General features: G+C 37.7%; 1 protein-coding gene across 3 annotated transcripts in view; it reads left to right on the forward strand.

The window, feature by feature from the left end:
* LOC118171982 (myocardial zonula adherens protein-like) overlaps window positions 1-14,692 on the forward strand; it is a 61,820-nt gene that overhangs the window by 43,254 nt on the left and 3,874 nt on the right. The window contains exons 12-14 of one of the 3 annotated variants that reach the window (XM_035335553.1): window positions 5,167-5,250; window positions 5,862-5,962; window positions 7,503-11,133. In XM_035335553.1, the coding sequence (XP_035191444.1) occupies window positions 5,167-5,250; window positions 5,862-5,962; window positions 7,503-7,608 (291 nt within the window). In that variant the 3' untranslated portion in view covers window positions 7,609-11,133. Of the gene's footprint in view, window positions 1-5,166; window positions 5,251-5,861; window positions 5,963-7,499; window positions 11,134-14,692 lie in introns of those variants that run through there. The other 2 variants (XM_035335554.1, XM_035335555.1) reach the window with 2 other exon arrangements.

Below are 14,692 nucleotides of genomic sequence, written 5' to 3' on the forward strand. Positions count from 1 at the left end.
TGATATTTTTGTCCTGGAGTCAGTCAAGAAGTGATTCAGTCCAAGGAAATTCAGCCTTCGGCTTGCACTAATTTGTTTTTGACCCTAGAGTGGCCTGGCCACCATGTAGGCCTTTAGTTCGGTATTGTGTTTGACCTATCCTCCTTCACCTTTCCTTCTCCTTACCTTATATTCAACCAAAAGTCAAAATCTAATGCTCAGTCATCTGTTAGTTGTTCTCTCACTTCATACAACTCCTTGGATCAAAGACCCTCTTGAGATTATGTTTTGTGCAATACACGTCTAAGCATTATTATCTTAGATTAGTTTGCCATAAGTAAGATTTCTATGGAAAAAAGCCCAAATAATGTTAAGTAGCAAGGCATTATTTTTATTGCTGAAGAGCCTTTACCCAACACCAGCATTACGAGCCACTGTCTTGTTACATTCCTCTCTCAAAGGGAACCATCACACTTTTACTTTATGCAATGTGTCTTACATAAATGCACTGAATTAAAGTTTCATTTTATCTAATATAGTAATATTAGTAATATACTAATATAATCCCACAAACACATTCCTGTTTTGTTTGTTTGTTTGTTTTTCTCTCTCACTCTCCCACTTCCCCCCCCTCCCCCCTCCTCCTGGTTTCCTCCAAGTGCATGTCCCCTTGAAGAGTAATTAAATCAGGTTTGCGCATTCCTGGTCTTCCCTAAGCTAATGGCATAAAAAGATGTGTACCCAATTTCTTATTCCGTAAATAAACTTTTTTTGTAGTAAGCTACTCTGGTGGGATGTGTCATCCATGTCAAGCCTTGTGGTAGGCTTAAAGGTGTTTCACAGCTTTGGTGGAAGCCATTTTAGCCCTTGGACAGCAGTAGTGCTGAGACAAGTAATTGTCTGTGTGTTGGGGAGTACAGCATGTGTGCATGTCGTATGGGTGCCCTGCTGTGCTCTGCCTTGTTTTCCTTCTGCAGTGGCCTCAAAGGTAGCTCTGCTGCATCTGGGGAGCAGAGACTGCTGGACTGTTTTCCTGGCCCCGAAACAGCCTCTGCCGTTATAACAGCTGCTAAATTTCTCATGAAATGTATTCGGCCTGTATCGCTGGCTTGAGTTGAGTTGTCTATAGTTGTGTTCATGTTGTAAAGATCTACCAAAAGGTTTTATATAAGTTTCATAATTTGCAGCCTTATCATATCTGTAACCTGCATGGTCTAATCACTCAGTTCTGGTTTACTGCTAGACTAAGACTGCGTGCGATGATACACTACAACACTGCCTCTTCTCCATATGTTAGAAAGAGAAGGCATATTTTAAAATTCTAGCATAATTATTTAGAAGGACAAAGAGTAGATTGATTAAGTGGGCTCTGATTGATGCTATGTAAATGTGTTAAAAGGAGGCAGGGAGTGCTGTTGTATGTTGTCCCGTCTGCCAGTTCTTAGAGGATTCTTAAAAAAAAAAAAAAAAAAAAAAAAAAAAAGGCAGAGGCAGTAACATTCCTGCTAAATTACAATATCTTATTTTTGGAGTTGAGGTTGAGGTTTGTGTTTGGGAAGAGGAGGAAGCAGTCTTATCCCTCCCTCCAGAGGGAAACAAGAAAAAAAAAAAAAAAGGCAGCTGATGATGAGCTCAAAAACATGATGAGTTCAAAATCAAGAATGTGTATCTATCAGGGCAAAACCCTCCCCTGATCCCATAGCTCATAGCTCTGCTTGGCTTCAGTCTTCTCTGCATTGTACTGATTACAGGCATTAAAATTATTTACTTGTATGCACATGAGGAAAACAGAATATCAACAGAGAAGACCCACTTAGAAATCCTAAAAGAACAGTTTATCTTTTCTCAAGTGAAATTTACTGGCAGGGCTGAAGCTGTTGAACCAGTGACTTAATTTAGTCATACTAGTAAACAAAGTAGTAATTAAAGAAGAAGATATTACACCGTTCTGAAAATTCTGAAGTTACACAGTTCTGAAAATGCTACAAGCTTTAGATTTCTGTCATCAGGAAACTGAAATGATAATACCTTCAGATGACTGATAACTTTTGCATGCATCTCAAAGTAAAAAAAAAAAAAAAAAAAAAAAAAAAACTGATTTTGAGAAAGATGAATGATGTCAGCACTCATATTCTGTAACTGTTCAGCTAAAAATACTCTATGAAATTTACATTTTGCTTTTTCTAATAAAAACTGATTATTGTGTTAATGTTAATTGAAAATCGGGAAAACTGAATTAAAGTGGATTTGGTGATTTTATAACTTTGGTCAGATTTATTTATCTGTTCTTCGTTTTTTAATGCTTCTGTGAGTTTTGGTTGCACTGTAGATTTTCGGGAGGCTGATAGTACTACTGGTGCTTTGATGATTGTGCTTTTGAGTATTATATCATTCTCTTTTAACATGATGTGAATATTTTTATTAATCATTTCTAGATGTATTGAAAAGTTTTAAACTGGTGGTCTTGGAGGGTTTTGTTAATGTGCTTTCACAAAATTGGTTCTAAAATATAGAATTAAAAAGTGACTAGTTAGAGCACATGAAAAAATCTGACCAAGCAATTGGAAATGGTCTGTCTTTGTGACTGCCAGAAAAATAAATCTATTCTGAGGTTTGTTTGGTTCTATAAAATTCTATAAAATATTTCATTTTAGTAAAATCCACTAGGTTTTTAAGGAAAAAAAGAAAATATATTACTAAAATTGTGAAACTCATAGCCAACCAATAATCTGACAAAAAAGGCTACCTCATTTTATGTGAAGTTTTATAGAAAATGCCTATGCTTTATTATGTATGGATATTTTTATACTTTTCTTATGACGAAGAAAGCTAGAAGTATAGATCTACTTTTTTCCCTGTTGGCATATTGCCCCATAACAGCAAGGAACGTGCAGAGCACACGCTTTTCTAGTGCTGTAAAGGCATTTTATATCTTTCCTCATCTAACACAGCTTTAGCTTTTTTGTACATACGATAATGAAGACTTTGCTAAAAGCAGTGCATGGTAGACTGGCATTCTGTTTGTGATGCAGACCATCCAGTTATTGCCTTGGTTTACATCTGTTTTTCAGCTTCCAGGTGTAAGATCAAAAACTTTTTGAATCTTTAATTTACTCTAATTTTGAGGAACCATGGAGACACTTGACTCAGATAATGCACTGTTGAGTACAGCAGAGGTTGTTGGCTGGGCTCTGCCTAGTTAAAGAGAGCTGGCATGGAACAGGGACAGGGGGCTAATTAATGATTTTCCAGCACTGCAGTTGTAAGAAATGCATTCCTATGGATTCTGAAGGGGAAAAATCCTGAATTTATACTTCTTTCATGTCATCTGACATGAAATAGCATGTTCAAGAAAGGTCAATTTAAATTTAATTAGAAGAATTAGACTTGACACCATTTGACACTGAGCGCATAAATACTGTCCATTGCTATCAGCTTTCATTGCTGTTTTAAGACAAAAATTGCATGAACCCAGGACAAAGTGGGAAATTTATCTTCTCCCAGTTCCTACCTGCATACAAACATGATGCAGAATCCATTGTCTCCTACAAACTGATCTTTCAGTGCACTTCTGATGCCACAGAAGTATTTTTATCAGTGCTTTCTGCACCTGAAGCAGACCGTAACTGCAGATACAGGAAGCACCTTGCCTGTTGTGCCTGTTAAGTGGTGTGTGCGTCTACAGCTGTGTGAGTAAGAACCTGAACCACCTCCTGGGGAAGCAGTAACATTTGAAGTTGCTATTTAGCTATTGTTTTTGTTTGCTCTTTTTATTAGTCACCATTTTAGTAGGTGCAGTCAGCAAGAGTTGAGAGGGAATAACCAGTGATTTTTCCTTTGGTCCAAGGAGAAAATGTGACATGTTTGCACAAGATTCTATTGTCTCCTAAATTAAGTCAACAGGTTTCTTAAACTGTTGCTGATTACAGCATGCACCTTACACAGCAAATCGGCTTTAAGCAAGAAGTTCAGAAGAACGGAAGAAGAGAAATGCTTGTGGCTTTAGGAGCTTTAGAAAGCCATTTCCATGCAATGAGACCAGCTTTGGGCCAGCAATAAGAGATGGTTACGAAATCCAGGGTGCACCCAGTTTCTCTGGCCATACCTGCTTGCGCTGGTAGCAGGGACAGATTTAATGCAAAAGTTCTTGTTGTATGACTCTGATCAGCAGAAATTCCAGAGCGTACAAAGGTCATCATCATCATTCTATAGAGAACAATATTAAGATGCAATACTTTTGGTGCAGCTAACTTTTATTTTTGTGAACACTTGTAAATAATTTATTGCCTTTACCTTTGTATAAAATGAAAAAACAGTGTTTTGTTTGTTTGTTTGTTTGTTTGTTTGTTTTTAATGAGTTTAGTATGCCAGGAAAGAACTGAACAAATAAGACCTTCAAGAAACTAGCAATGTGCAACCTATTTTTGGATGTAGGTAAAATTCACTAGAGCAAAGGCCTTTGAATCAGAGATTGAGTTTTCCTGAGTTTGCTTTGTTACATGACAATGTTTGAGTTTCCATTTTGTATCCAGGTTTATAGATTCTTAAAAGCCATGTTAGTATACATGTTAGCATACAGCCTCCTCTTCTCCAGACTAAACAACCCCAGTTCCCTCAGCCGCTCCCCAAGTCCTATGGAGGCTCAGGGGAGACCTTATTGCTCTCTACAACTCCCTGAAAGGAGGTTGTGGGGAGCTGGGGGTCAGCCTCTTCTCGCAGATAACTAGTGAGAGGACTAGAGGGAATGGCCTCAAGTTGTGCCAGGGGAGGTTCAGATTGTAAAACAGGAGAAATTTCTTCTCAGAAAGAGCAGTCGGGCATTGGAACGAGTTGCCCCAGGGAGGTGGTGGAGTCACCATCCCTGGGAGTGTTCAAGGAAAGGCTGGACGTGGTGCTTAGGGACATGGATTAGTGGGTGACATTGGTGGTAGGGGGATGGTTGGACCAGATGATCTTGGAGGTCTTTTAATGATTCTATGATTATATCATCTATATACAAACTATCTTAACTGTATGGATGATAGCCACAGTTAAGTAGCTTAAAAGTAGTTTGCGGATATGTATAGCTTTTCAATAGTTGCTGAATAATAAAGTTAAACATCTTTTCTTCCTGCAGTATCTAGGTCTTTTTCCTGTGCTTCCCATCCACATTAGACCAAATGTTTTTATTTTATTTTTTCTTCACAGATTGAAATGCTAAGGAAGAAAGTCAAAGAGAAGGAATTATTTATCATACAGCTTTTAGAAAAAATTTCTTTCTTAGAATGTGAGGTAAGGCATTATATTCTTTGATTATTTTATGAAAGCCAATAAAATTTGAACTCATATGATCTGATGTTGCCTAAATGCATGTTTATTGTACATATTTGCTGTACTTCAGCAAATTAAACTTATAATACCAGTCACACAAAGAATGTATGTAATACAAAGTCTCAATACCTTCACTATAGAGACAAATTTTCTGCTGTTGTTTCTTCCTGGGGCTGTAGATTCTAATAAGTAGCAGGGAGTAATAAGGGGTATAGGTATTAAGTAGCCTGGGATTTGAGTGGTCATGAAGGTCACTTTTTCCACATCTGTGCTCCATGTGATGGCTTTATCTACTCAATTAACTGGGATAGATGTACAATTTCAATGCTAGCTTTCTTGACATAGAATTCCGTAATGGTATTATAAATATTTAGAAGCTTCTTAACAAATACAGTTAAGTGTTTTTTGTTTGTTTTCTGAGAAATAAGGACTCTATTTTCTCACTAAATACTCTTACATAATTTCTTATGGAAAAAGTCAATCTGGAACTTTTTTTTTCTTGTTTAATTAATGTAATTTAATTAACATAACTGAAATAAAATAAACTTGTGTTGAAAATTACTGTTTTCCAGAATAAAGAATTACAAGATAAATTGGACTATTTAATGGAAAATCAACCAAAGACCAATGTAGAAACCAGGGATGCTGGTGTAGGCTGTGATCTTCCATCCAGGTATGTCAATTTTCTGCTTGTTTATAGCAAACTTCTTCATAATGTCCTTTATTGTCACTGTGTTGGTACACTATTAGCACAAACTGTCAAGTTTTGCAAAATTTTCCTAATTTTTAAAGAGGAACTAGTAGGTACTAGGTATAACATGCTTTAATGACTTAAGCAGTTTTAGATGCAAATGTATTGCAGACCTTCGGGGAGTACTTAGTTACAGTACCATGTTTTAAGCAGGGAGTAAAGCTAGAAGTCAAGAGATCTGGCTTTGTGAAATGCAGAAAATATTGATGAAATAGGTCTGCTAGTACCACAGCAGAAGACAATAGACAGCACTGCCCTGAGCCTGTTTAATGCTGGTTTCATGCATGCTTTATTCTCTGTGTTCCCCCAGATGCATCAAGAACCATTTTAAAGGGCAGATAACACCAACAGAAACATTTCAGGGCTGCAGAAATTGTTGGAGCTATGCTAGGCCTAAGTGGACAATTGCCAAGTAAACAGCACAGTCAGATTACCACTTCTTCGCCTGTCTCTGTTCTGTGGTGGTGGGTGGCTCTGCAGCCAGGTTTAGTAAAGATTCAGCCATAGTGCCTTCCCTTCTCCTCCTCCTCCCCATCCTCTGTCCCAAATGCTGCAATAGGGTTGTACTGAGCCCTGGAAACAATGCTTGCATTTGAATCTGTTCCCCAGCAAACCTTTGCAAGGAGGGGCAAAACAGTACAGTAACGAGGATCATTGCATAGCACTTTTACTACCAACAGGTAAACTAGTTCATTTTAACTGTGCTGCAAATTGAACTATTTAGTTTGAGCAATGTAAATTAGCATGTGAAATCCGCACTAGCATATGAAATGCAAACTAAAATTTCCCTTCCCAATTTAAAAATGCACGCATGACAGTGTTCAGCCTAGAGCAGATTTTAATGGCATGAACTTTGAAACATCAGAAACAGTGCTTTTCACTCAGGACGCCAACATATGTTTGCATCAGGATGTAAATATCTTTGTTTTCCTCTCTGGATCCCCTTTATATATTACCACAAATCCTACTTATCTGATATTTTTTCTGGTTTTTTGAATTTATATTTGACTTCTATGCAGTTTTGCTTTTATGGAATTACACTTCACAATTAGTTGTGTTCTAAATTTAATGCCACTATCTTCATTGTCACAGGATCCTTCAGCAAAGCAGCTCTATTGCTGAACATTCCAATATGAACTCCAGCAGAGCTCAAATTGTCAATATGTTTGTCAAAGCTGGAAATGATAGTTAATTTCTTAGCTACATAAATTCAAATAGATATATTTAACGACTTTTTAGCCATGTATATTTGTAGCCAGCATGTAAATTTGTCAGTATCAGCCATGTTTTTTTATCAAATTTACTTTGTGGCATTATAGAAAAAAAAAATATGGAACATACCATTGCATTGAATAGTTTAATTTTAGCCCATCAATGTGAATAACAAGGCACAAGCTCGTTGTAGTGGCACTTCGAGCCCTCTGACATTAATTTTCTAATTTTTGTTTTGTCTCCTTAACAGCACAAGTATTGAGAACAGAAGATCTCCTGAAAGTGCAAGGCCAGTGAGGACATACACCCCATTCAAGAGAGTGTTGGAATTTAGCACAAAGAACAGTACATCTTGAGCATTCAGGTCAACGTGCTTTCTAAATACAAGCAAATATTTTGCGCCTTTGCAGCTTGATTAGATACATTTTTATCAAGCCATAGAGAAGAACAGCAGCATGGAGTCTTGCTAAATTTATCCTGAAAGCAGCTTTTTAGTAGCTTCATATCTGAAGTTACTACAGACATTAACTGTGAGGGAGATAGGCAAGAAGTGGGATAAATGAAACAGCTGTCATTATTGCTTCTTTAGAAGCTGTCTAGTGCAATGTGTCATTTCAAATAACTGTAAGGAAGGAGTTGTATAGCTGTACAGATTTTCTTCAAATGTGTTCTATTTGTACAATGAACCTCTAATATATTTTATTTTCAATACTGCCAGGGGAAGAATCTGAAACTACCCTGCAGAGGGCATTAATCTGAAAGCTCCCCCTTTGTGTACAAAGTGTGAGGGCTGTTCATATCTATCACAGAGACCTGCAGAGATTGAGGGCTCCATTCCCCTGGAATAGATTCACTAGTAACCAGCACTCTTTTGATGGAAGGGAGAGATGCATCTGGGCTATTCTCAAAGAATGCCCTCAACATATGCAAATGAAACGTCATGTTTGTTGCTCAAAACAGTAAGTGATAGAGCAGCTTTATGATGGGTTTTTCTTTGTTAGATGAGGCACTGGTTTGTACTTCCCAGTCATGGGGTAGAGTGACCACTGGTTTTACATTCAATAGGAATTGTGAAGGATTTTTTTTTATTATTATTATCACTTTTGCATTAGAGGAAGAAATTCTCACTGAACAGCATTTTGCCTACAGCAACTTGTAGCGGTTTCTGCAATTCCTACAGCAATAGCAATTCTGAATCGGGATTTTGATCTTAAGTAGTTTTTTTTCCCAAAACATTTAAAATCTTATCCCTATCTTCAAAATACCAGCAGGAGTTACTGCATCTACTACCGAACTTATTTAAATATATATAGTGTATTTTTTACATTTTGTTTAGATCTCCTACTTTTACTGAACTAAAACAAATTTATTAGTATTTTCTTGTAGTGCTATTAACATGAATGCAGGGCAGATTATTTTTTTTATTACAGTAACTGCTATAGAAAACAAACAACTTATGTTCTGTATGACTAATACTGTTCTTGCACTGCATATCAACCCCAGAAGTATTCACTTTGCCACAAGGCTTCACATAGTGATTGCTTTTGTCTCCAGTTTAATACAAGTTCTTAAATTCAGTAGTCTGTTCAAATTAAATGTACTCAGAGTTGTACTTAAAATAATAAAACTCACCTCATAATTCCAGTTTTACTCCTGCATTATTTCATGGTTTTCTGGTTTTCTTAGATAGTTTTGTTTATTCTGTAACTGTGCTGCTTAACTAGTAAATAAAGAAGCCTGGACTGGAGGATATTTTGATGTAGTACAAGTACCTCACAGGAACGAGAATTGTGTGATGTAATTAAAGCTCCCGCTTTTATGCTTAGATCATCCTCTATTTACATGTAAGTTATTTTTTTTTCTCTTATGACCTGCTCAACTCTTGAGGACTTAGAATGGTTGTTATTGTTTAGAAAGTCAAACACAGTACTGTGGGTTGTAGTATGCATAGAATTCAAGAGAAATTGCAGTCAAAGTCATTGACAAAAAGGTAAAATATCTACTGTGTGAAGTAAGCCTGTAATCTTTATTGGGATAGAAGTCACAAACATTAACAGCTCAGCATTTCTTTTAAAAAGAAAAATGCAAAATTACACCAAGTTAATAGCTCTAAAAGGAAACTCATTTACTTTGCATGTGATAAATGAGTGAGAATGATCTCATAGGTATCAAGGTCAAAGAAAACCCCAGCTGTTGCATTAGTGAACAGGAATAATAACACACATTTGATTAAATTGCTCACCTCTTCTAGGCGTAAAATTTTTATTTTTATTGAGCTAGGAAGGGCTTGTAGAGAAGGTCCCTGAGAATTAAGTCAGATGCTCCCTATCAAAAGTCCTTCAGAGGAAGCACCCTCATTATGCAAAGCAGAGGAGTTGTCTTGCACCGCAATACCAATGACAAGAAAACAGCTGTAGTCTCAACCTGCATTTTTGATTGAAAGAAGTTTTGGTGCTTGAGTGGGTTTGAACAAAGTTCCCAAGTAACAGTTAAGTTGATCAATAACTGAGTTAGGTTATGAACAGCTAGGATCTTGAAGTGAAACTCTAAATGAGAATATATTTAAGTTGAAAATCTATGTTGATGAATCCAAAAGATGATGGTTTATGACCCAGCCCAAATTTCAGACCCAGGCTTTGTACATGTGTAATCGGATCTCCCTCTAGTGGCTGATAAGACCAAAAATATTTGCTGATATTTGGACAAAATCCATTTTGAAGAGAAATACTAGAGACTAATCCTATCTGTTCATATTAATATCCATAAGGGATGCAATGTCAGTTCATTGCATAATGCCTGTTACCATTTTATGTGCCCAAACAGTCAGATTGTATTTCAGAGTTTTAATTCTGAACCATGGTTGGTGAGTTACCATCAAAACAGGATGAATAGATGAAGGCTTTATTTATACATTAATGGAAGTGCAGGTTGTTGTAAAAGAAAGACATGGACTGGAAATTTTAAGTAAAAATACTTTTATAGCTCTGTCTGGTTTTGGCCAGAATTCAGAAAACAGAACCTGGTAACTGAGGAGCTCAGCGAACGGTAGTAGAGAGAAGGATGAATCAAAATGCTGTTCTAATATAGTCTTCAGAAGGAAGTTCTCTCTGCTTTTAATACATTTCTGAGTATATCTCTGAAAATATTGCAAGATATTTCAACTTTGAGACTTGCAAAATTATAATCATCTGCTCAAAATTTTACCAAGACTGCAGTAATCTTTCCTGCAAAAGTGTTCTGTGTAAACTCTGTCTTTGTTATTTGATGAAAAATGACATTTTTTTCCAAATCTAATAAGGATTGAAGTTTATGCTGTATTTTAGAGCATTTTGATATTTAGTGAGCTGGATGACCATTATTTGATTGGACTATTGGTCTAATTTTGGCAACTGTGAAGAGAAGGAGAGGATCAGTATTTATATAATTGCGTTACATGAAAATATAGAGCTTTACAGTCAAATCAGCAGCCATGTAAATTAGCAGAAATAATAACAAATCTGACTGAAAAGACTGTAATGTATCAGTACATTTTTTTTTTCAGTTTGAGATTGGATTACTTAGTACTATAAGACTAGAAACTAGTAAAATTTCTGTAAACATCAATAAAAGCCATATAGTTAAGTACCAGAAAGTGCATTAAATGTAAGTCAATTGTATGACTTCATTTGTACCATGGTAAGTATTCTTCTGTGATTCCAGATCTTCTGGAAAGTATTTTGGGATACAGTTTTCATATATGCTGTATAAATAATGCAATTAAATTGTATGCTTTTAAAACATCCTGTATGTAAGACCTGAAAAGGTTAAATTGCAATAAATACTGTATTTAAACTTTTTGTTCTGTTGTCTAAACACTGAGAAATAAACTTACCTTGCAAACTCTTACTCTACATAATCTTGTTTGTTCAAAACATGTATGAATGCACAAGTGGTTACTCTGCAGCCTTGACGTCTGCAGCCTTGACGTTCTTGTCAGTGTTTCCTTTGGCAGATGTGCTCTTGAGAACAGGAAGACACTCCCTTGCTAAAAACTAAAGACTCTTCTCAAAGCCAAGTAAAAAAAAAAGTAGACAAACTCTTTTATGAAATAAAGAACTACTGACGTGCACGGGATAAACAAGAATTGAGCAATGTAGCACTTACAGAACCAACAAAAATCTTCAGATCCCACAGATAACATCTGAATACATCTGGGGTGATGCTCTCCAACTTTAAGACCGGGAATAGGATTGGGATGAATGTGGCCCACTTTCTTTTTCTTTTTTTTTTTAAAAAAAAAAAAAAAAAAAAAAAAAGTTTATATCCATTTATTGATGATAGCAATTTATCTTGAAGGCAATCACAATTAAGCACGCTACGTCAGCTACATAAGAAGAGGTTTTACAAAAATGACAATTACAGTGTTACTGCAGTGCTCAGCTGTAGAATGTGGTTTTATTTGACTAATGCTTCCCTGTGTGTGTACTCAGAAGAAACTGCCAGAAGTACCTTGTAAAATCTTGAGATCAACAATGTTCAGTGCTGAAACTAGAAAATAGGGTTCTGAAAGTTGCAGTCTAAAGCTTTTGGGAGAGGCTTCAAATCCTCAATTTGACATCCTTTTAGACATGGATGGGTAAGCAAATAGGTAACAAGTTAGTACTTTCTACATTAAGTCTGTAATTCTGTACGGGAAATACCTGCTCCAAGAATGGAGTTGTACATGCTGAACAGTTTCATTCCACTTGCATTTTATTTCATTCCATTCAGCACTTGGAGATATTTGTATGTAGAAGAAGAAATGTGCTTAAGAGTCCTGAAGAGTTAAAGCCCTTCCAACTCTAGTTTCATCACTAGAACATGGAAGAAACACAGGAAAACAAGAAAAAGGTGGCAGGAGTCATCTATAAATTCAGGTATGTGAAAACTTCCAAAAATAATCTGGTGGATTAAAGGAGAAATAAGTAAAAATGTGCATATATTAGTTTACAGTATTCTATAAAGGTGTGTGTGGTCCGTAGACATACTACAGTAATTTGAGTTGCTTCCCAAATGTAAACCACTACATTGAAAGGTATGAGAAAACATAGGATAGCCTTTAAAATGTTTTTGTTTTGTTTTGTTTTTAGAGAAGTAAGGCTAAGGAAGGAGTTTTTTCCTTTAAATTAAGGGAAATACATTATTACAAAGATGTATCATGCTGATTTTAAAAATTCCTTAAAAAAAAAAAAAAAAAAAAAAAAAGTGAAATGGAAATGATTCACCTTCAGTCCAAATATTGGTACTATTTTTTCTATTATTTGGGGAGTGGTTTACTCTATGGGTAGTTTGATTTTACCTCCCTGCCACCCACTATTTCCACCTAGCAGCAGAGAAACTATGTTACCCTGTCTCAAAGCCTAATTTCTAAAGTCATCTTTCCTCCTTTTCTTAGTAAAGAGAATTAAGAGCAACATTTATGCATTTATTAAAATAGAAGAAAGGAAAGGAGGACAATGGAAACTATACCGGTAACAGAAAAGAAGCGAGAGTGTTAGCTGTACTTTTAATACCAGTTTTGGACAGACTTGGATATTTCTGATGGAAAAACTTTTCCACCTGAAAAAATATGGGCAGGTAAACTTCACAGCTATCTCACTCAAAATGCCATATGACTAGAATACATCAGCCGAGTGGTACTTGTCATGGATAAAACAGAAATACTAAAAGCACAGACAAATGGCTGTGCAGCGTTCCTTGCAACTGGTGTAAACTTTAAAAAAATAAAAATAAAAAAATCTATGCTAGAACAAGTTACTTAATTATTTGCATATCTTTCTTTTTGTCTATATTACACACAACAATGAATACTCTTGGGCCACTGGAACTGTGCATTATCCATGAAAGAGATTATGGTATTCTAAAACTAAACACTTTAAAGATGAGCAATGTTACTTCCCAATGATCTGGGACAAATAATGACTTGGTGAATGATGTTTCAAGTGAGGATACAGACTGATCAATCACGATCCCAGCAGTCACGCTACTAGGACACTTTACCCTCTTCATCTTTTGTTTCCTTTTTCTGTGTTTATGCAGGTTAGCAGATAAACTAACTCACCAGCATCACTTTTCTGTATCCGTAGTAACAGCAGTTGAACTGAGATGAGCTGTCATCATGAGTGTAGAGCAGATGTCTAATGAGATTGTTCCACTTAGACTCACCTCTACGTGGGCAGAAGCAGTTTCCATGCCCAACCTTCCCATTGTCTCCAGTGTGCGCAGGAGAAAGAGGCTAAAAGGCCAGATAAAGCATTCCTTCTTGCAAGTTACAGAAATGCTATGTAGACAGCATAACTTAGGGTGGCATTACAGAGACAGCAACTCGGGGAACTGGTGTTCTACAACATGGAGTGATCTCCTGGTAAGGAGAGCGAGAGAGAGAGAGAGAGAGAGAGAGAGAGGAAAAAAAAAAAAAAAAAAAAGTTTTTTCCTCTTTCCTGAACTCTTAAGGAAAATTCCCTGAGTGATTTTCTTGGGAAATGATCCAGGTTGTACATAGCAGGCAGCAAAATGTTCTCTTCAACGAGGCACTTAACTTGGCTTTTCTCACCCCGATCGTGGTATTTTTCCGTGGGTAGCTGCCTACTTGATTAATCTCATTTCCCCTGGTCCTCAGCCTTTCCATTCCCCTTCCAGCTGAGCAAACAAAGGGCTGGGCAGCCATTTTAAAATGCTTCCTCCTCCATCCCTCCGGGATAGGCCTCTGTTCATCCTGTTCATGGAACAGCTGTTTTGACGATCTCTGAGAAATGCCTCTCCTGTTAGGCGCACCGAGGAGCCTTGCCTAGGACCAGCTTCAGGAGGCCGAGCTCTGCCTCCTGGGAACCACCGTTCCTCTAACAACCTTGTCACTGCGAGATGGAAGGGACTTCCTGAAGTCCACAGCATTTGTAGCACTAAGGAAGTTTGAAGCAAGTAAGTCTACGTTACATGATAATCTGAATTTCTCTATTCGGTCTCCATGTTATACATAAGCCTGTTTAAATACCATGTAAAAAGAGCAATTGTAACAAAGCCCCGAAAGCTGGTCCTCGAGTCCTGAACAGCAATTTGCACTCTGCTAAAACATGCTCAACACGTGGGCAGGGCCAGCCTTTAATTAGCGAAGATACAAACTAGTTAACGTGAGGAGCACGAGGGCTTCTGCAGCTCCCCGAGCCGGGCTCCGCTCAGCCCGCCCTGCCTTCGCCTTCCTCCCAAGCTTGGCCCTGCCGCCGCGCCGTGGCTTCCGCCAAGATGGCGGCCCCCAGGGAGGCGCGGAAGCGGGGCCGGCGGCGCCGTGCCCGGGCGGCGGCCCCGGGGCGGCATGGCGGCGGCGGGCGGCCTGCGGGGCCGGAGCCTCCCCGAGCTGCGGGAGATGCTGAGGCGGCAGGAGCGGCTGCTGGCCGACCGGTGAGCGCGGCGGCGGGCGGCGGGGCC

This window comes from Oxyura jamaicensis, chromosome 10 (genome assembly GCF_011077185.1).
Source record: "Oxyura jamaicensis isolate SHBP4307 breed ruddy duck chromosome 10, BPBGC_Ojam_1.0, whole genome shotgun sequence".
NCBI lineage: Eukaryota > Metazoa > Chordata > Aves > Anseriformes > Anatidae > Oxyura > Oxyura jamaicensis.